Here is a 22,486-nt window from a genome sequence, read left to right on the forward strand (position 1 = left end):
AGTTCACTCTGTCCACTAATAGTAGCTATGCCTTTGCACAGTATAGGACACTCAACAGCTGCAAATGACTCTCGGTTTAGGTGAAGATGTTCACGATCGCCAATGTTCATCATCACGATGCTATTTATACCATGCATTTGTCCAGCAGTTCGAGATCATTACCAGCACGGATTACGACTTTGGTTAGCGATCATACAAACAAACTCTTTCTTCCCCTACGGATACCGAGAGTTGCCATGGAAACCAATTCTTCACTCGTTACGCGACATCGACATTCTACAGAATTGATGTTTTTGTTATCACAAGAGACGCTTTGAGCGTCGTGGCAATGCAAAATAGAAAATGATGGTAGTGCTAACGCTAACCGCAGTAGCCTCGACATGAAAACTTGAGAAAGATAGCAGTGTTGCAGTTGAAAGCAGATGCCAAACCTGCTTCAGCATAGGTCTGGCGATCTCACATTGCACACTTAAGGTTCCGTGGCTTGGTTGGGGCGAAAGAAGAAGCGATGGAACCGATTGAGGTGTCTGCGGAGCGTGTCGTGATCAGCCCCAACATACGAGCAACGCCACACGAAGCAGAACGGGTCGTGTCAGATGTCCGTGTCATCTGTCATTGGAATCAGGATCGGTGGCTCATATGTTTGACGTACGGACGTCGGCACGTCACCGTATCCGTGCACAATGACATTGCTCTCAGGATAGTCAACCCAGCAAAGATGCAATCTCCGCGAAACATCAAAATGTCGCCCTTGCTAAGCTGGATCATTCGCCGTTCGGACTTGACCGCAACACGGCGGTTCCAGCCGAAACAATAGAATCTCGTATTGACTTGGGTGGCAATAATAAGTGAGGCTAATCACCACAAAACTTTGAAGCGCAGCCAAAGTGGTGGTGCGTTCTCCTCACGTGGTGTAGGTGCTAGACCATTCAGCATGTAAGCGTGCTGCAGAGTGCATGCACTATGAATCCATGCATACAGTAATAGTGCGGTCCACGAATTTATATTCACGGAGGCTTGTCGGTGCGTTGTTGGCATGCTAAAGGCCTACATGAAGCTATGGCACGCTCTAGCGCCGTCGGCGGAGGTTCAAATGATTTTTCTTCTTCCATCCGGACGAAGGTCTGACCTGGTGTAGCACAGTCTACGATACATACTTTGAAAGATCTGTCAGTTCAAGCGTCTTGTCTTTTGCTGCTACCCGTCACCAGTTTGCAGTAATGACGAGCTAACAGTGAGTCACTGTCAGTAACTCTGCATCTACCAGCCCCGTTGAGCAGTTCAACTTAGTTTATTACGTGCGTCAGCGTTTCCACACCAATAGTGTACTCCGAAACTCGGCAGTTGCCTGTTAAATTCCAAATGCCATCACGACCGTTCACCATTGATACATGCATGTTTGCCAGTGATGACACGCATGCTGTTGGTTAGAGCTGGTGCTTGTTGGAGCTCACGTTTGTTCGTTACCAGCATTTCTCAATTTGCGATGGTGGCAGCGCACATTGATAACACGGTCTACATCGAACCCTGTGATGTCCACCGAACACGATGTCCCTCCCATGTCGTCTTCACCGCCAATTCGGTCGCCGTATCAACGTCTCTAGGAATTGCTTGCTGCAACCCCTGCAATCCCGGCGGATCGCATTCGTGTGGTTCAATGCGTTGACGTTTTGTGTGCTACATGTTTATTATGATTAGAATCAGGTCGTAGAAACTAACCTGCGGCGCATTTGCTACACAGAGCTGCAGCAACAATAGCAGAATGGACCGCTAACAAAAAAGGTCAAACTGAATATGCGTAGAGTCAAATGTGGCTTCAGATGCCAAAAAGGGGTGTACCGTAGAGTCTCTCGCTGAATATTTTGCATGAGCATCAGTCTCAAACAGGACGTCTAGGGATCAGTTGCCTCATGAGAAGAGAGAGCTGAACGAAGTAAGACACAGGTAGTCAGTGTTTGTATTTCACGTGGCTCTGGTTTCGCTTGGTAAGAGCTCTACGGCGGGCCTGAAGCGTAACAAGGGCTGAAAATGGACACTTGCATCACCTCCAGCATCACGCCACGTAGTAAACCTCCGCACAAGTGTGTCATTGTGTGTTGCTGTCATCAGAACGAACGGAGGGAGGATCATAGAGGAGTGCATAACTGCAGAAATCATCAGCTAAAATAAACGGGTTCTAGAGTGTTCTGGAGCCTTGTCTCTCTTGTGGGAGGCTGCACTGCCCATTGCTCCGAGTTGAACCTCAAGCTAACGGTTGGAACTGGAACTCCGTCGCCTCCGACTACGTCGGAACATCGGAGGTGGAAGTAGACAACGCAGTTGCCATTCCAATCATCGACCGGAACCTGACCAGCCGGCATTTCGGGAGTTCATTGGTGGACATGTTGGCAGGGTTTCGGTCCCTTCCGCTTTGGACATTTTTACCAGTGTCTTCAGCACTTGGTCGCGCACGTAGTACCATCGCAGTTCGATATGCCGTGTTTTCCTACTGTATGAACTAGGTGTAGCGAGAGCGATTGCTGTATTGTTGTCGACTCCCATAGTATATTCTGTTTGAATATCAATTTTTGGCAATGCATCGTCCATCATGTTCACAATTCCACGGCCTTCCATCGTGGTTTCACAAGCAGCTACGTATTCCACTTCGGCTGTAGATTGCGCGATAATTGTCTGGCGGCGGGCGGCCCAAGCTACTGCACCACCAGCTATAGTGAATACATAACCAGTGACGCGCTTACGAGTGTCCGGATCTTTGAAGCGTCTGGCGACGACCCGGGTCACCAAAACAACTCGGGGCTCGCAAACCCTACTAAGATGTATGATTATTCAGATGCAATTACGTAGGTAACCCCACTAAGTACTGACAGGGTGCGGAGTAAGTAGGCACAGCCGACTTGGTCTTTTCATCACTCCCGTGGTGGACAAGTTAGTTGCTTTGGCTGTCTGCTTGGCTGAGTCGCTCCAGTGCTTTCAAGATCAACAGATGCATCGAATGGTGTTGTCGTACCTGTGCGCAACGGCTTGAAGAACGACATATTTGCCTAGTGAAGCTTCTGTGGATCTCCGACCACACATTCAAAACCTGGAACCTAGTCAGACTCCACTTCGTCGACTCAACCTCTCCAGAGCCTCTCGAGAAACTACTGGAGGTATGACAAAGACTTGCTGGTCTTGGTTGTATAACATTGTTGACAATGTTGCTTTTTTGCTCTAGGCTTTTCGAGATCAGTATGAAACCCGTACTGACGCTATCAATTCAGTGCTGTTGACCGCTACCGTGTGTGATATGGTCTCCGATTGCAGAGCCCTACCGACCCCTGGTACGATTGTGTTGATCAACAACTACTTTAACTTGAAAATGTTTAGAGGGGAGCAGCGCCAGTCGACAGCTAAGTTGGAGGATCTATCATGGGGTCCAGAGCATCCGTAAGGCAGGAACCAGTGGGGGGGGGGGGGTCTGTCGCTGCGTGCAGTAGAAGAGAGAGAGATTGTAAGCGCTGGTTTTAATCTGTAATTATGGCGATTAGCTAACTTCATCTTCGAACAGACGCACCCAATTGGTGTGGACTACGATTGGTGATCCACGACACACGAATCCCATCATGTCTGAGTTAGCAGTCAAGTTGAGAAGAGCTTCAAAGGGCGAATCGCTCACTGCTATCGTCTTGTTAACGCTCGCTAAATAGCACCGTAAATGCAGATGCCAGAGCCACAAGGGACTCCCAACGATACTGTTGATGAGCTATACCGTCTACTAGCTATCATACTGTCGCAGCTTCCTCAGCAGGCAGAAAGCTGAGACGAAGTCGCGAAGGCATACCTTGGACCATGCAGCAAGCCTCGCAGTAGCGGCAGCTTGAACCGAACGTTTCTGAGGTTGTGTCGGGCATCACGAAACTCTCCAATCGAAAACTTGAACGAAATGGGGAGGCTCGGTGCAGATCTCCGGCGAAACATTCACAAAGACACCAAACGCAAGTCGCTTCAGCAGCGACCACACTACGATGGACACGACATGGTTTCAGATAGCCATGCGCCAGCTGCCTCTCGCATTAGAGATGGATATGAGTGTTCTGCGTCCTCGGCGTTCGCGGTCGAGGAGTGCCTTGTTCAAGGTAAATTGCAAAGTGAATTGAAAGTAAGATAGAGTTCGTCGCTCTCTACGGCTCCCTACTGCTCGCCTAGCTACCTAGCTTGCACAGCGTCCTTGGTCCTTGGCAACAGCGAAGTGAGAGCGGCGGCTGATGCATCACATCTGACATCTGGAATCTCACACAGATGCTCATCATCTGGGGGGGGGGGGGGGTAAGCTTTTGGTCTGCGACCCAGAACACTTCCCCCTCCGCTTGGAAGTCCCCATCGACGGGTAATCGACGTCGTCGACGGGTGTTCCGGCGTCGGCGGTGGGATTGCGCGGATACCATCGCGTTTACATCTGGTTCGTCGTGCAGTACAATATCGGTCGAGTAGTACTGGGACGTCCGCTTGCAACGCTGATTAAGGCTCCCACGTGTTTTCAATTGCCTCGAGTCCGAGCCACTTGACTTCCACTTCCCAGCGGCGTGCAGCTTTGTTAAAGCACACGCCTCGAAAGGATTCAACTAGATGCCCTCCCTGCGAGTGGAGCGCTTATTGTAGCAAATCTTCAGTGACTCCACGGCTGGCTTCAGCATAAAAGCGGAGTCGGGACACATGGTGAGTCGTCGTCGCTTGTGGCGGGTTCAGACTCTCCACTTCAAATTCCCAGTCCGAGATCGCACGAACAATGCGCTTAGGGCCCTGCCAATTGATGGCCAACTTGTTCGCGTGCTGAGTAACCACGGCGACTAGAACAAAGTTGCCCACAGAGAAATTCGGCGGTTTGGACTTGCTGGCGCGTCGAGCTCTTGCTTGCATGCGCCTACGATCGCTGGTCTCTGCAACGTCACGGTGCATAGCTTCCAGCGCTTCGGCCATCTGAGCCAAATGCTGTTCTTGACTGCGTTGCAGCACTTCTGCGCTCATTTCCACCACGAGATCGTCCGAAAAAGTCACTGCGAGTGGGGTGGTTGGCGGTAGTCCGGTGAAAGCCGTAAGGGAGCCCGACCACCAAGTCTGTCTGATGGCTGTTGGTTTTGTGCCGATTGTACCAATCCTAGCACTTGTTCCCCCTTGGACGGGGGAGTCTGCGTTCACTCAGCACTGCACGGAGGCACTTTAGGAGCAATCGATTCACGACTTCAACCGTGCCGTTCGCCCATGGGCAATAGGCCGTTGTGAAATGATGTTGCGAGCCAAGCGTGCGTGCCAGAATCTTCATGACTTCATTGCGAAAATGGGGGCCTTGGTCTGAGACCCACTGCTTTACCACGCCAATTCGCTTGAACCATCCGAGCAAAGCAGACGCGCAAGCTGGAGCATCTGCGGTCAGTGTCGGGTGCAGTTCAACGAAGCCACTGAAATCGTCTTTGACCACCAAGACGTACTTCTTCTGAGTGTCCTCGTCAGCAGGTAATGACAGGAACTCAAAATGGATGACTTCATTCGGTTTCGTGGCGTGGAGAGCGGGTCCGTACGGACGTGGTTCCCTACCGTTCTTCGTAGCAATACAGTGGATGCAGTTGTCGACGAAAGCACCAACATCTTCGGGGAGTGACGCCCACCAACACCATGCACTGAGAGCTGATGTTGTGGTTTTCTTGCCACAACTGCGAGCTGCTGTATGCTCGGGCCACGACTGTCCAGTGGTTGCGATGCACATCCCCAGCGACTTAGCATATCCGCCCACGTGTTGTCTTCGCCGCGAATATGTTCGATCACATACTTGTAGGACGTCATTGTCATGGCCCATCTCTGCAGCTTGTCAGCTCGGTAACGCTGCATTGCCGTGTCCGTGGCAAAAGGGTCAAACATGTTGACGAGGTTGCGGTGATCAGTGAAGAGATGAAATCCACCCGGTCTTAGAAGCAGATACTCGAGTCGCTTGGCAGACTCCACAATAGCGAAAGCTTCCTTCTCGATCGTTGGCCACCGGGATTGCGCCGGGGTGAACTTCCCACTCAAAAAGGCCAGCGGAGAGTGATTTTGCTGACTCAGAGGTTTCGACAGGTTGCTCTGGTCAACCCCCGTACAGATCGCGCCCCAAAAATCTTGTGACGCATCACAGTAGAGACACACCACCTTCCTCGCGTCGGGATGAGCGAGCGGGACCATATCGCACAGATCCTGTCGAATGGCTCTCAAAGCATCGACATGCTCTTGGTTCCACCCAACTGCGGCGAGATATACGCGAGATAGCTGCTTGGGCTTGCGTCCTCCCGCTATCTTAGCTGCCGCGTCGATCACCGCTAGCAACGGCGACACCATCTGCCTGTACTGCGGAATATTCTGGCGCATCCAATTTACAGCGAACGTGAACTGTTGAAGCTGGCCTGCATTAATCGGGTCGGGCATTGCCACCAGACCCTGAATTCGTGAGGGGCAATGGCGGATGCCTTCCTTGCTGACGATCTTGCCGCACCACCGAGCTTCCTGTAGGTAGAAATGGCATTTTCCTGGGTGAAGCTTCAGGCCAAAGCTCTTGCAGGCCGCGAGAACTCTCTCCAAGACCTCCAACATGTTCACTGGATCCAGTGCGTACCCTAAAATGTCGTCAAGGCAAGCTAGGACACTTTGGTACAGAAGGGGTCTGAAGACTTCCTCCACCACGTGCTGGCAGTAAGCCACGGCGTCCGTACCTCCCATCAGGACTCGGGTGGGCGTGATAATTCCACGGTGGGTCATGATGGAGAACATCTCTTGAGAGTCGCGGTGCAGGGGCAACTGCCAGTAACCGCGAAACCAGTCGAGTGTGAAGTAGCAGGTCGACTTCTCCAGCAGTCCCAACGCCGACTCCAGCTCTGGCATTGGCCACTGGATTGGATCGGTTCTCTCGTTCACCGCCCGGGTATCCACAGTCATTCGATAGGTCCCAAGCTCTTGCTTGGCCACAATTCGAGGAGGAGATGTCCATCTGCTGCTCGGATTCGTGTACGCTAGCCCACTCGCTAAGAGTTCGTCCACATGCTGGTCCAAGTACTGCATGTGAGCCGGCGGGTAACGTCGAGCGCTGATCCGCACCGGCGTCGCTCCATCTCGCACCCGAACACGGAGAGGCTCGACTCGGATGGGTGGATCCTGTCCGAAGCTCACTCGAAAGACGTCTCTGTACTCGACGAGCAGTTCTCGCAGTTGGGTCACAAGAGGCTCGGCAAGTCCCGCATCGGCTGCCTCTTGGACTCGTTCCTCCAACAATCTTGTCACCATTTCATCAGCTTCTAGAGGGCCGGCTTCTGGAGTGGCCGTCCGCAAACGCTCATCAATCCCCTGCTGACCACGACTGTCATCTTGAAGAGCCTTCACTTTTTTCGGTTGCGAGGTCCTGCAGATCCCATTCAGGCCTGGTACCGTAAGCTTTAGCGAGAATAGCATCAACTGAATAGCCAAGCCGCTCCATTACGGGGCGGGACAGCATCATGGTCAGCGGCTCGGCGTCGTCCCCAAAGATCCAAGCTGGGGTACGTCGTACCAGCAGCGTCCCAGCGCTGGTGTAAATCTTGATCGTGTCGAACCAGGCCTTCTGCATCACCGTGAGCGTCTTGCCATCGAACATGGACAACGATCTCGGCGAACACGTCTCCACTCGTACCGAAACACCGTTTCTCTCCAGATGTGCGACCAATGAGCGACTAGCAATGTTCACATCGGCTCCAGAGTTCAACAGCACTCTGCCCAGCTCCAGGACATCTTCAATCATCACCTGACAAGTACTGCCAGTGTCCTTCGACCCGTCCGGCAGCTGAAGAGCTTTAACACCTTGGGCGGGCGGAGCCGTGCGAGTGGCCGTCTGGGCGACAGTGCGTTTCTCACGCCATTCGCGAAGAAGAGTCTCAGCTTCTCCGGGGTTCGCTTGGGGGCAGGCCTTCACACGATGGGCAGTGCTGTGACATTTCAAGCATGTCCGCTTCCCGCTTGCGCCAGGCACCCCGCTGGTGTTCGGTCTCGCTGAAGCCCCTTTCGCGGCCGGTTTTTTACTATCACCGTGTTTTCCTCCCGACGGCGCAGGCTGCGGTATCTTGGCATTCGTCGGCTCCCATCGCAAGTACTCCTTACAGCTGGCCCGAAGCCACTTGATGAAGGCTACCACGTCGTTGTAGAGGGGCTTGTTCGCCTCGCGCGCCATCTCATTCTTGATTGTTCGTCGAAACTCCTCCGGTGAGAGGGTGTCGATGAGGTAGTTCACAATCTTCTTCGGCTCGCCCTTGACCATCCACTTCATGTTCACTTGTTCCAATACTTGGTACATTTCGTGTGCCAGCTTGGACACACGAGAGTCAGCATCGGTTAGGCTCACGTTCATGCGGAACTTCTCCTTCATCAGAGCCTTCACCTTGTCGAAATCCAGCTCGCCCACGATCCGACCCTCCCAAAAGTAATCGATCCAGTTCTTCTCTGTGATGTCGTCCAGCGATTTGCAGATGTCAAACATCGCAATCGGTCGCCGACGCTCATCTTCAACACAGGCTCCGACGGGCATTCGAAAGGGGCGGAAGAACGCCGTCTCCAAGGCCGATAGTTGTCGGCAGTAGGCCTCATAGTCCTTCGTGAAGCGCTGCTTTTCCAACGCCGTAGACCCTCGGAACGTTGGCGGCTTTGGCAGAGTTGGCATCGTTTGCACACGCTTGCCCAGCTCCGATGAGATCGCCCGGTCTTGTTCCGACCTAGAGCGCGTGGTATCACCACTGACATCTTCCATGTCTACATCATCCTCACCGCCATATTCGCGGCGCGGCATGGCGAAGGGGCCACCGGATGCAACATGTAGAACCCGTAGGCTAGTCCGTCGAGCATTTGAGCCGCGTTGGGTGGTAGCGTCGGGTTCTTCCAGGTTGGCGGGCACAGCCGTCGGCGGAAGGGCTCCGGGGCAGCAGTGTCAGCGTCTTGGGCGTTCGGGTCAAAGTCCCCAGCGGGTGGCGCTACTTGTTCTTCCATCGTGAAGCCAGCCATCCGTGATGAGCTGGCTAAACGGTGAACAGCTGAAGCGTCTAGCGCTCACTTGCACAGCGATGCGTTGGCTTGCACAGCGAGGTGTTGGCTTGCACAGCGACGTTTCCGCTTGCACGGCGGGAGATCGTCTTGCACAGCGAAGACTCGGCTTGCACAGCGCGATCCAGCAAGTAATACACAGTACTAAAGCTAGCTTTGTTCTGCGTCCTCGGCGTTCGCGGTCGAGGAGTGCCTTGTTCAAGGTAAATTGCAAAGTGAATTGAAAGTAAGATAGAGTTCGTCGCTCTCTACGGCTCCCTACTGCTCGCCTAGCTACCTAGCTTGCACAGCGTCCTTGGTCGCGTCCTTGGCAACAGCGAAGTGAGAGCGGCGGCTGATGCATCACATCTGACATCTGGAATCTCACACAGATGCTCATCATCTGGGGGGGGGGGGTAAGCTTTTGGTCTGCGACCCAGAATAATGAGCGTCCACAAGAAACCAGGATCAATCGACAGGCAAGTGGTGATGAACGATGTGCTCCTGCGTTGTCTTCACCAACGATATGTGGGGCCAACCGTGTTTCTGGCATTAGTACAAGAATTGCCACCTCCGCGGTAGTCTCGGCTGGTAGAAAGCACCTATATGATGACATTGTTCGATTTCTGGGGTGGATGCAGCAGCAGGATCACAACAGGTACACGGCCTGGCAAGCGGAAAACTCGAGAGAGAAGTTGGAGAGGGAGCGCTGGAATCTCCAGTGTGAACAGGAGCGCCAAGACCTGCATCAGCGTTACAGCGAGCTCCTATTGATTCTAGTTTTCGCACAGCAAATTCAGCTGAGATTCTGTAAAACCTGAGCGGACACAGGAATTTCATAGTCGGTGGTGTTGCTACTACATCCAACAGCCAGTGCAGACAAAAACAAAAAAATAGAAACAGTTCAGGGTCCGGTCTCTGAATGATTACTCTAATTAAAGCATTTACCTAGGCTGCATGGTAGCTATTAGTCCCGAGTATCATTCTTTATATACGGCTGTACAGTATTGTCTCTGCTAAATTTTGATTGGTTGGCTGTACGAGGAAGCTAGGTTCTTATCGTGGGGAGATTGCTTTAGATCCTGTTAGTGCCATTGCTACTGACGTGTATTTTGCCAAAACCGTACACTGACAGGTATTTTGCCAAAATCGTACACTAACGGGTTATTTTTCAAAACCGTACGATGACGGGTATATTTTTAAAACAGTACGCTGGCTGAAAAGCAGACGCGTGATGATTTCCAAATGCACGCCAGGTAGTAAGAATCTATTGGTACCATATTGGAATTTGAGCTGTCAGCGTCAGACAAAGATCCCCGAGGTATGCTAGCGTTCTCGTGACAGTTTTCCAACCGGTCGCTAACATTGCTAACATGGTGTAATCATCTTAGGCATGATCGCAATTGGTACGGCTGAAGATATTCAAGAGATGAATTTCGTATAAAAAAAAAGCATTATGGCGTATTTATAACTACAGATAAGTATTATTTGCGTGTTCATAGATTTTTCGTTCTAGAGTTGAGTATTTTCATTGTTTTCGTTCGTCTAGGAGTTTACGAACTACGTCTCTCCCCGGGGCAATAGGCCTGGGTGAGCAATTTGGTTTTGGAAAAGCCTCCAGACGATGAAGCGTTACCGATAAAACCGATATTTGGTAACATATTTGAAAAAGCTACCGTACATCACAGAAATAATGTTTTGGGTGCCGCACGTTTGGCACTCTTCTTACCATTTGCAGGCATGCCGAAAAGGCAAATATGCATCCTTCATGTTAAGATTTAGCTTGCATATTTCAAAAGCTGGAAAGCGTTCCACAGCTTCCTTATTCCAGGCTTTCAGCTGCCAGATTCAGGATGAGCGAATTGTAGACCTCGTTGTTTTGTAGTTGACGCAAGTGCTCTTGATAAGCTCGTGGTTGGGCTGTCATGGGTCCTGTCCGAGACGACCGAACATGTATTCTATCTTGCGCACCGCGCCATGCTGCTCGTTCACCATAGAAACAGCCTCTTTGATCCAGTGGATCATTTGCATCCGATCTACTTGGTACTTACCCCCCGCCGGAATGGTTTGCGAGACCTTCTACTGTAGATATTTCTTCTTGATGGCAGCTTTCAGAGGTATGTTAGCGTAAAGATCACAGTTCTGCATTATTGATGTCAAGCCAGCAGGGATAAGTTCATACATGAGCCCATTCACTTCCAAATAATCGATCACGGTCTGGCACGTGTGGGCTGAGGCGGTATCCCATATGAGGCCAATATTTTTGCCTGGAAAAAGACTAACCAGGAAGTCAACGTATTTTTCGCCGTAGGAGTGTCCATCCAATGCGAGAAGTGTTGCAGCTCGCCTCCAGTTCCAACCGTTAGCTTGAGGTTCAACTCGGAGTAATGGTCAGTGCAGCCTCCCACAAGAGAGGCCAGGCTCAAGAACACTCGACAATCCGTTTAGTTTAGCTGGAGTCTCTCGCTGCATATTTTGCATGAGTCTCAGTCTCAAACAGGACGCCTAGGGATGAGTAGTCCCACCCAAACTGGCAGTAAGGTTAGTTGGAAGTGTTCACGGATCCGAGATGTCAACCAAAGTTGGACTCGACAAGGATGGACGTCCGGTTGGTTGGTACGGCCAATTGCGGATGTATTAAAGGAACATGATGCTGATTGCGTTCGAAGAGAAAGGATTTCTTGCCTACCCAATCGGAGACAAGACACTGCCAGTGGGCCATCAAAGACGAAAAGAAGGCGTTCGACGAAGCGCAGGCCAAGGGGAAGACGATTATCATGGCGTCGCTGTCGATGGGATTGGGGTGACGTGTGGTGGTGAAGACGACGGGAACAAATATGTGGAAGTACTTGGCGCAACTGTACGAGGGCATACATAACGATGCCACTCGTACTGACCAAGAAACCACCTCGCACAACAAGCTCGAATCCGCTAAGTGCAAGACCAACTGGGGTGTGGCACAACATGTGGACAATATGTTCATGCTGCGAGCCCAGCTCACATCGCTGAAGGCTGACATTCGACCCTCATCTTTATCAACTTGTTGATGAGATCCCTGCCACCAAACCCGCGGTTCGCCCGTTTGCGTGGAATGGTGGAGGCAGGTGCCACGGAAGTGGAGACTCCTGAGAAGCTAAAGGATCAAATCATTCGCATGGATAGCTACAACAAGTGCGATCGCGAGCTGGCGCAGACCAGCGGAGGAAGCCAGTCACAACGCCAGGGCCAAATCCAGAAGCCCAAGCAACCCCAGCACTCGGGCCAGACGGCTGGAAGCAAGGAGGTAGCTCCGGAGCGAGCCGCCGCATTAGTAGTGAAGAAGACGAAAGGGCCGTCTAGGAATAAGCTTGATGACAACTGTCCCATTAGATTTCTGGTTGGTTATCTTGAGGGTCAAGCTGGGCGCCAGGTTTACTTTCCGGCCGAGCACACTGCAGCACGTGAACAATGTATCGGTCAACGAAGTCATTGTCTACAAGGAGCGTTATCATAATGAGTACTCACCCACTGTCTCAGAATGGCTGTCTCGCGTAGATTACCGGCATGAGGACGAGGGCGATGTTGGCGATGAACAGGAAGATGCCCCTGCATAGTGCAGTGAGGGCGTTAGTGACTCGGATCCAGAACTTGCCGATTATGATGATCTCGAAAAGATGAAACCTGCCGCGGAAATGACGAACACTCGTCAGTTCACCCCTGGTGGCGACACTACTGCGGAGAGACTGGAATCGATTGAATATCGTAGGCGCCTACATCACTGGAAACTTACCCGATTTCCACGAGGAGGAGGACGACCAAGGCGGGACTCGTGATTCGGGTCTAGGTTTCGCTGAATCAGGATTTGCTGTTGAGGAAGACAATAGTGATGTGCAAGCCGAGTGTGATGACTACGATCACACTATAGTCGCTGTTGACGCCGGAAATGGTACGAACATGTGCACGATTCCTGAACGTCGGACTGGAGTACAGCGTTCATCGCTCGAGGCGGAGCTTGATGATGTTCAAGCCATCAAGCGACAGCCGGATTCGGAAGGCCAGCCACGAAAGCCGAATCTCAGATCGGACGCAGAGCGCCGAACCCCTCCGCGTTTTGATGAGTATCATATCTATGCCTGTGCGTACCGACGGACGCCTCACTCCAGGATCCTCCAGAGGAAAGATGGTATATTAAGGAGGTAACTATACCGTGCACTAATGGCGAGGCAGTGCGGCCTTCGCAAAGTTCACACTGGCGGCAAGGAATGGACCGTGAAATGGCGGTCATGTTTGAGCAGGGTATATTTGAATTGATCGACGAGTCGGAGATACCTGGCAATATTCGCCTGTTGAGCACGATGTGGAGATACCAAGGAAAAACTGATGAGGAAGGATACGTTATCAGGTGTCGCTAGCGTTTAGTAGGTCGGGGAGATTTCCAGCTAATGGGAGTTGATTACGATGTAAATATCTCCCCTGTAGCTCGCATGATGACCTTCCGTATCTTAATAGTGATATCGGCCAAGCTAGTTCTCGTTCTATACCAAGGGTACAACGATACACCATATCTCAACGTTGGTTTGAAGATCAAGCAGTTTATCCGTAACATCCCGGGATACCTGTGTCGCCCAGGCAAAATTTACCGAGTGAACCAAGCCCTCTACGGACTGCATCAATCGGGAGCAGAATGGTATGAAGAAGTGGACAAATGGTCAAGGTCGCAAGGATTCGATAACACCCTCACGGAGCCATGCCTATATGTTTACTGCAAGAATTGTGTTTTCGCGCTGATTCCGCTCTACGTGGGTGATGTTGTTCTTGCTACGAACTTGGAGGATGTCAAGACCTCTCTATTGCGGCTATGGATGAGTAGTACGGCTTCAAAGACGGCGGACTAGTTCAAAACTTCTTAGGTATAGAAGTGGAGCAAAGTTCGGACGGCATTCGCATTCATCATGAAAAATATTGCAAGGAAATTCTAGATCGATTTGGTTTCGGCGATGCACATTGCAGTGCTACACCAATGGAAACGAACGCGAAGTTCAGCAAAAGGGCCGAAGTGGCAGACGAAGATCCTCCGTCATTTGATTTTCGCGGTGCAGTAGGTGCTTTGATGTACTTGGCTACAAGCACGAGACCGGATATCGCTTTTTCCGTGGGTTACCTAAGTCGCTTCGTGAATAATCCAACGAAGAAACACTGTGGAGATTTGAAGCGAATATTGCGATACTTCGTTGGCACCACTGGCTTAGGCATCGCGTTTTCTGGCAGTGACTCAAAGCAAGATCGAGTCATTGTTAGTGGGCATTGTGACGCCGACTGCGGAAATAAAGCGTTTGGCGACGACCCGGGTCACTGCAAACAAAATGAAGAAAAATTGAATTTTTTCCTGGTCAGACTTGCAACCATCGTATTTCCATTATCCAGAACTATGGCAGACCCCCTGCAGTCCGTGCAGCGGCGCTTGGTGGCTCAGGAGGATCGCGACTGACTACGCCAAGCAAAAGGTCATCCACTCGTACACATGTGAGAGAACTTGTGATTCAAACAAGAGTGGAAATAAATCGGAGTCCAGCGATCCTTCGATCGGTAACGCACCGCTACCGTGCGGAATTCGTACTATTATTGCTGAAGCTGACACACTAGGACGCTGTACTAGCATTCCGGTGTTAGAATCTCGTACAAGTTTGAAAACTGTTCCAGGTTGGTGAATTATCTCTTCCAAAGTGCCAAGAGTCCCGTTTGCTACTAGTTTGGCTGGTCTAATGCTCTGTGTCGCTTGTACGGGCATGCCTTTGATCAGGTCCAAGTAAGGCGCCATCCGTCCGAACTTGGAGTCAGGATGGGGTAAAAGCATTTGTCGTTCTGCATGTGTTAAAGCTAGCAGTTTGCCTTTAAAGTTGGACTGGATACGCATCTGGAGGAAGCGGTTTTGCGGTAGTCGCGATGAAATGATTATTTATAGCCAAACGAGTAGCGTTGTCCAGTGTCACAAACGTTGAAGTAGACATATTGTCTCCTTGACCACAGCTCATGACACGCGAGTTAATGATATTAACACTTTTTTTTGTCCAGTTGCCTAGTCGCGCCTGGTGGCACCCAGCATCCATATTTAAGTCCATCTGAAATCGGACATACTTCTCAAGAACGACAAAAGTTTGAAATTGATATCCTACAATATCTTCCACGCTACGTTTAGTCTTAGAAAACGGATCACGATATAGCGGGTCCGCACCCACTGGCAGAAGCTGTAGGAAAGCACCAACCAAAACGATGTGAACTCCACCGAAAATGACATCAGGAACGTGCTTTGCAACGCGCAGCAGCTTGTCTAGCTCCGCCAACAGCGGTTTCTTACCGTAGACCACGGGTTCACCGCACCGTCCCGTAAAAACGCCAAAAAAATGACTGTATCATTTTTTTTTTCGTAGGGATGACACCCCTACTCTGTATCATATCAGTATGCAATTAACAAAAAGGTCAACGTAAATGTTATTCATCGCATACAAGTGGCGCATCGCTAGCCGACACGTCCGGATCCCAAAAGCGTGCACTACTGTCACGAGGACCAGTAGGTATCAACCCCGCCTTTACGAAGCCGTTGACAATGGTTTGATCAGGAACCGCTGCCCAGGCTTCAGCCACAATTCGCGACAGCAGCGCACGCGTCTCTCAATGGGTGCTCATTATGGTACTGAAGGTACGCATTCCTTCAAAATAACGCAAAAATATTAGAAAAATGACAATATTAGAATTATCAAAAAAAATACGTACGTGACGTAGTTCTTGAAAGCCTTCATCACAGAGACGTCCATCGGCTGGCATACAAACTCGACCTGCGTGCAGCATCCCTGCTGCAACGCGTACCGCACCGACGCCATCTTGTGGGTCTTCGGGCTATTATGGAGTAGGAGTCTACATTCGTCAACTGACGGCTCCCACACGTATAGTGAAACAAAGTCAAACTCAGTAATGGTCAGTACACGTAGTAAAATAATAACACGTACTCTTTCAATCCAGTCAAGCATGCCTGTAGCGTCACAGTATGCGTTCTTCTGCACGGTGTGTTCAACGGTTGTCGCACCAAACGAAGGGCTAAATACCTCCTGGGAGACAGGACGGCCGGGCACACCTGCAAAAACGACAAACGGGGGAAGTTTCTCACCGGTGGCCGACGCAGCAAGGAACACGGACAATCGAAACCCGTTGACCGCGCTTCCTACAGATATATACAAGTCGTAGAACAATAACAAAAAACTTAAAATGTCAATCTTACCTTGCACGATGTCGACCGTCGGAGACCCCACAAAGTCAACTGTGGTCCGCCCATTCATGTCCACATAGACGGCAGTTTGGTCCATGTTGTACAGTATACACAGGCATACTTTTCAGGTCCGCTCAAGTAGGATAGAATCCCGTCTTCCCCCACAGTATGTAGCTTTGAGTACGAAAATACATTCGCAACCTCCTATAAACATAAAATTAAAACGTTAAAACATCAAAATTTCGCCACAATAGACTAAACTAGTAGCTTACCTCCGTATCAAACCGCTTCTTACGGCATTTGTGAGTGATACGTCGCACCGTCAGTCGATTGCGCATGAGGAAACGGCGAATGAACATCAAACTTGCCACCCGCGACCGGGCAGCAAAGAGGGCGGGCGCAAATTTTAAGCTCATAAGCAGTAGGCCGTTGGTAGACACACTAAGATATCTATGTTTCGCATGTTGACAATCCATTCAAGTGGCCTACGAAAAAATTGCAAAAATACGAAGTCAACACAAAATAAAAACATCATACATGTTCGGCATTTCGCACCTCTTCTCCAGCTCAGGTTGGTGCACGTATACGTAGGCGCGCGTGGTAGTCCGGCTAAGCACTGGTTGGGGAGGGGCGAAGCAGCGATACGACTGGCGTCCTTTCTCCAGCGGTGAAGGGTCGACCGATCAACCCCCACAGCATTTGCGCCCGCCACCGTAGTCAAATTCGCCGAGTCAAGCATCTTGAGTGCCTACGGATGCAGAAAATGATTAGATAGAGGCAAATGGCGCACATGTAAATTAAAACGTACCCGTAGTTTTTCTTGTTCGCGTTCTTTGGGCTCCTTGGCATGTTGCGCGCGAAAGGTAAATGACGGAGGTCATTTGCCCGCGCGATTATTCAGCTGTTGGTACTGGGAGCGAACCGACTTTTTACGCGTAAAAAGTAAGATAAATATGTAGACAATGCATTTTATAGCTGTTGCGGTGAACCCGTGGTTTACGGTACTTCATCGATCACGACCAAAGTTAAATCTTCTGCCATTTCAATACCCTTGGGACCGCGTAGCCGTTGTAAAAAGCTGGCAAAGGTGCGAGCCTTATAAGCGTAGCCACTTTTCCTGTTAACGCTGTTTTGACGGGAGCATCAGGACGACCCCAACTCGTGCACAAGGTTTCAATTGCTTCAGTTACGCGGCTTTTGCCCGTACCTCCCTCCCCACCAAGAAATAAACGCATCTCGTTCTAAAGCGTCACTTGCATTGCCATCTAAATAAACTAATGCTTCGGTCTTTTGCCATCGTCGCATCAACGCAATTCCGATGGCCTTAACGGCATAATGATGTCTCTCATTCAAAGTGAAAGCTTTTGAAATGTGAGATAATATTGTCGCAAACTCCTTTGGGTACTGTGGTGGATGAGCCGGAATGTCTTCAACTGCAACCCATTGCATGTTGTCTTACTGAAGAACTCCATTCAATAACTCGACTACTTTCGTGTCTCTTGTAGAAATACCGCATTTTGTTTGAAAATTTATATAGGATTGTCCGTTTTGGGATCTGAAATCCACTCTCGCAAGCACTCAAGCAGAGGGAATTCTTGTGTACAGTGCTGGAACGCATTTTTCGCAGCGACATCTGTTGCCATAGCGCCGATCAAATTGAACTCAATAAATGAGGTCATAATGTGTCTGATTTGAGCATGTGGGTAGGCAGTTGTGGGGCAAATAGTGGGTTTATGGAGCTACTCTCAAGAGTATCATGCGTGCTATAAAGATCGTCTATCTCCGTTTTATCAATTTTGGCACGCCTCGAACGTCACCAGATTCACTACAGCACAATGCGTCACTATCAGAAAATAAGTCATCATTGTCATCACGAAATTCGTCATCAACATCGTCAGTTTGATGATGCCTCGCTCGCATCTTCATATGTTCACAGCTCGGTTTGTAGTGACTGGCACCTCAATAGTAGTCATCCATTATTGTTTCAGTTAATTTGCTGCGAAAGCTTTCCCAGGCAGAAAATGAGTTAATCCACAGCTCGTCGCTGTAGACATTTGTTCCGATCAGATCAACTAGACCCCGAAAGGGCTTGAAGAGTATGAAGGACAATGACGCTCTCTTGCATTTGTACTCGGGCTGCGATCCATCTTCAACGTAAGGCATGCGACAGCCATAGATTACGGGGACAACGTCGACGTTTCATTGACACAGCCTATGGCTTCCATGAAGTGGGTGCCCACGTAAAAAGGGAAGCGCTGTCTCGCGTGCTTGCTTATCTCGTTTTCGATAAAATTGCATTGTAAATTCATAGCGATTAATATCTCTCAGCACGTCGGGGCGGTAAATGTACTCATCTAAAATGGAAACTGCACGGAATTTTGGTTCACCAGTGGTATCGTTTTCCCCGATCAGACAACACGAATAATCATCATCGGGAAAAGCTGCCTTACGATGTCTCCTAAAGGCAATGACGCGCAGCTAGAACTGGCGTAACAACACAACCCTCGATATAGGCTAATGGGCCTGCAATTTCCTGCCAATTTGTCGTCGTATACACTATAGAAGCCAGGCTTTTTCTAGATTTAGCAACTGGTTCATCCTTCGCAAAACCCAACTTGTGTTTATCGTCTTTCTCCCTTTCCTGTCGACGCTTAAATGCTGCTAAAGCAATCGCAACTGGTGAATCCAAATGTTTTTGGTGCTTTGTCGCGTATTTACAACATTAGTAAATTCTGTCTGTTGCATCAGAGCCACCAGGTAGGAATTGCACAGCATGATTGCATTTGAACGTAGCCATCATGATGTAATTGAAGCCGTTTATAAATTCATGTGTTGGATGCCGACTCAGTGCAATACCCGAAGATGTAAATGATGTTTTCGGTACTCTCTCGCGACGGAAAGAATAACGACATATCGGGGCACTTGCTTCTGCTCTAGATGGTTTGAAACAGCTGCTTGTGTGTGACCATAGATGCTGGTTTAGCAGCACTACGAGAACGGAAACCATGTAATCCAGTGATTTCTGTTGCTTACGATTATCCATTTTGCAAGGCGGCAATATCTCCATCAAGCGTATCAAATAATCGTTCTGGATAGGATCGTCGTCACTCTTACAGATTTCCATGTGGGTAGTATTCAGCTGTCTGAGCCAGTCTCTTGCCTCGATTGCAGATAACCCACTTTCACCACGTAAATATGGTGCAGCACCAACACTCATCTGCATTTGTAAGCAGCTTGCGACGATATCGATCGCATTCGGTTTAGTGCTCCGACAAATCATTTCAGTTGAAGCTTGCTGAGCAATTTCAGCGGGTGACAACGGCACCATCCATGGAAGCCAGTGGAGAGGGCGATATTCGAGAAGAACACTTCGTAAGATGTACTGTGAACTAAATTGTAGGTTGCATGCGCGGCATCGAAATAATGGAGGTTCTGTGGCGTTTCCGCACGAAGACTTTGTGCATCTTTCTGGCTTTTGGCGAGCCTGGTTTGGTATCACCAACTCACTGATTTCCCTAAATGGTGCTCCACATTGCGAACATTTAAAAACACCGAGCGATATCGGAAACGTATTGCTCACGATGCTGTTCGCATAGGACGCAACAGATTCCCGAAAGTGTTCCGCATTAGTACTCTTAAGAATTTCCTCGACGCACTTCGAGTTCGGAGGGCAGCCAGATCAAAAAGTGATTGTGAAGGGTACTGCGTCCCTGTGTTTCAACTATTCCAAAATACTCCTCAGCATCTCCAAACAGGCCTTTGTGGGACAGTTGTTTTTTCGTGATTGGGTCGAGCACTAATGCACACTTTATAAATGCGTCAATCTGGAGCATAAATAATGGAGCTGATGCGCAGTCATTCCCCATGCTAACCTCACGCAATTCACCTTTGGTGGGCAGAGTAGCATCTTGAATGTCGAACAGTGAGGCAACGGAGGATATACCAGTGTAATGAGTAATCGCAAATGAACTGTCGGTGTTCGGTGTTAGGGTGATAAAGAGGGCTGGCTGCTCAAATCGAGCTTGAAACGCGAAAGCTTTTCGCCGGCACTGTGAACGCTCTGCGTTGCTCCCACACATGGCTCTTGATGCCAGCTCTACCGTTTTTAAGAAGCGAGAGGCAACTTGACTTACTTGCTTGATTTTGGGAAGGCATCATTGCCTTCCCAAAATCATTGTCCAGCAGTGCACTTCCCAACTCTTCAAACCCTACAGAGTCGAATCCGTCGTAAAGACGTGGAAAACGGAGACAACGAATGGAATTGTGCAGAAACATGTGTATTGTTGAAATCCGGTCGAACGCAACCAATGCAAATAGTTCATCCTCCGCGAACTGTCCTTCACTAAGCGTAATATAATGTTTCACGCACTCAGCCATGAAACCGGATTGTGTCGAGGTTCGCCCGGATGGCCACGACCAAAAGGGAAGAGATGCGGAAACATCCGCGCCAATAAATCCCCGTTACCATCGCTCGAAAATGTAGTTGACTGCCGGACCCAAAATTCGCGCTCTTCAGGGGTGTCACCACAAGCGCTGATGACTAAAGGGTGTCAGCTGGCCATAAGCGATGATGGTTCATCGGTTAGACTAGCACGCCGCTCTAGGACGGCTAGTTCATCCGCTTTAGCAGTGACACGCCACGCATCGGACCGCCCTCGAGTATTTTCTTGCTCGGCGTCCATGCCCTCTTCGTTCACTTTATCAGTGTCATCAAAGTGTACAAACAAAATATCGTCAACACCTTCCGCAGAGTACTCAGTGTCTAGCACATCGTCATTCGGAAGCACATTCTCGACCAAAATGTTATAGTTTGTGTAGAATGTGAAGACATCACGCACGAGTTGAGATCGGACCCGATGCATCTTCTTAATGTTTGCTGCCTGCGCATCTGAAAAGTATCGACCATAACCACACGATACGACTCAACGTCACGAATGGAACGAGGAAGCAATGTGATGGGAGGTCCTGGGGTGCAGTCAAAAGCCACATAGTGCGACCGAATGCAGCGGTGGCATCCGCCACGCATTACACGAGTTGTTGCTCCAAAATTCACCAATTGAGTCATTAAGAGTAAGCGACCTGAATTGGTCAGATCTTCTTCCACAAAAGAAACCATTGCGGATGGCGTATTCTGGGAGTTGCTGTGCGCGAACAGATGAGTCACATGATTTGCAAACTGACATCCACGCGGCAGGGTATCCATCGTCGTCAACGTAGCAGAGCACTCCTCGCGGAGACACCTCCAAGCCTTGCACGTGAGGCGGCGATCGATACTGTTCGCGTAGAATCGCCGGCAAGTTAACTCCGTCACAACGCAAGGATGCGTGAATGTATTGTCAATCCAAGCAATCCTTTCTTACTGAATCTTGTGAAAGCATCAAGCGATCGCATACCAAGCACGTGCATTCATCCAAACCTTCGGGACCAAGAGCTTCCTGAAGCAAATGCATACATCGACGCTTGTCCTCATCACTCACGGGGGAATTAGCCAATCGCTGCGCGCATCATCCTTCAGCTTCTGCAAAGGCTTACGTGACCGGATTTTCTGTTTCTTCGTCTTCCTCTGCTCTCGTCGATATGCAACATCAAGATGACGAAAATAAATCGGCTTCGTCAGTCTCGCCGCCATCACTTTGAACCACCTCAGGTGGCCTTTTAGCAACCTTCATTTTATCCACTAGAAAATTCCACTGCCCGTCACGCCAGTACAATAGCTTCGGCCTGCATCCAGGTGGCAACCACAGCTCCAGCTGCTACCTTCAGCACAAAGCAGCACAACCACCGTCAGTCAATGAATCCGTCCAATCCGCGTTGGTTTCCTCCGGTCTGTGCTCGTTGGCCCGCAAACGGATAAATGCATGGCGGGGCAGATAACGGCGCGGGTAGCCGCTTACCTGCCATGTCCGTTTTCTCAAGCTTTCGGTCACGGCAAAGTGACGAGCGGCCCTCCCATTCGTCGAGTCGCTCGAAGCACTCCGACTTCAAGACACAGAGGGGCATCGCCACGCCCGTGGACGCCGGATCCATGCTCTCCTGGGCGAGCCGCAAGGCCCACAACCGATTCGGTTGGATCGAGTGGGCCGTGGAGCTCAACCTCCCAATATCATTTTGTGAACATGCTACCACGCGACGGTAAGATACCATACTGAACAAATTTTCCTTACAAATCGCTAACCTACTCAAATATATGATACAGCACTCCAA

The 22,486-nt window shown here is 50.0% G+C and overlaps 4 protein-coding genes across 4 annotated transcripts; all 4 read right to left on the minus strand.

The window, feature by feature from the left end:
• Nucleotides 1–1,733: 1,733 nt before the first annotated feature.
• IUM83_03203 (Retrotransposon protein, Ty3-gypsy subclass) lies at nt 1,734–7,630 on the minus strand (the record flags this gene model as incomplete). The annotated part of the gene is made up of 3 exons (XM_067927189.1): nt 1,734–1,743; nt 5,804–7,452; nt 7,547–7,630. 3 exons carry the CDS (start codon nt 7,628–7,630, stop codon nt 1,734–1,736), a joined length of 1,743 nt encoding a protein of 580 aa, XP_067791816.1.
• Nucleotides 7,631–7,941: 311 nt separating this feature from the next.
• Nucleotides 7,942–8,812, minus strand: IUM83_03204 (DEAD-box ATP-dependent RNA helicase 36; the record flags this gene model as incomplete). The annotated part of the gene is made up of 2 exons (XM_067927190.1): nt 7,942–7,958; nt 8,053–8,812. The coding sequence occupies 2 exons, from the start codon at nt 8,810–8,812 to the stop codon at nt 7,942–7,944; spliced, it is 777 nt and encodes a 258-aa protein (XP_067791819.1).
• A 6,843-nt stretch (nt 8,813–15,655) lies between these two features.
• On the minus strand, nt 15,656–16,379 carry IUM83_03205 (uncharacterized protein; the record flags this gene model as incomplete). Its single annotated transcript, XM_067927191.1, has 5 exons — nt 15,656–15,728; nt 15,793–15,854; nt 15,938–15,946; nt 16,026–16,237; nt 16,295–16,379. The coding sequence occupies 5 exons, from the start codon at nt 16,377–16,379 to the stop codon at nt 15,656–15,658; spliced, it is 441 nt and encodes a 146-aa protein (XP_067791818.1).
• A 4,453-nt stretch (nt 16,380–20,832) lies between these two features.
• On the minus strand, nt 20,833–22,309 carry IUM83_03206 (uncharacterized protein; the record flags this gene model as incomplete). Its single annotated transcript, XM_067927192.1, has 2 exons — nt 20,833–21,170; nt 22,177–22,309. 2 exons carry the CDS (start codon nt 22,307–22,309, stop codon nt 20,833–20,835), a joined length of 471 nt encoding a protein of 156 aa, XP_067791843.1.
• Between the last annotated feature and the right edge of the window lie 177 nt (nt 22,310–22,486).

The sequence above is a fragment of the Phytophthora cinnamomi genome, assembly GCF_018691715.1.
Source record: "Phytophthora cinnamomi strain GKB4 chromosome Unknown Contig38, whole genome shotgun sequence".
Taxonomy (NCBI): domain Eukaryota; phylum Oomycota; class Peronosporomycetes; order Peronosporales; family Peronosporaceae; genus Phytophthora; species Phytophthora cinnamomi.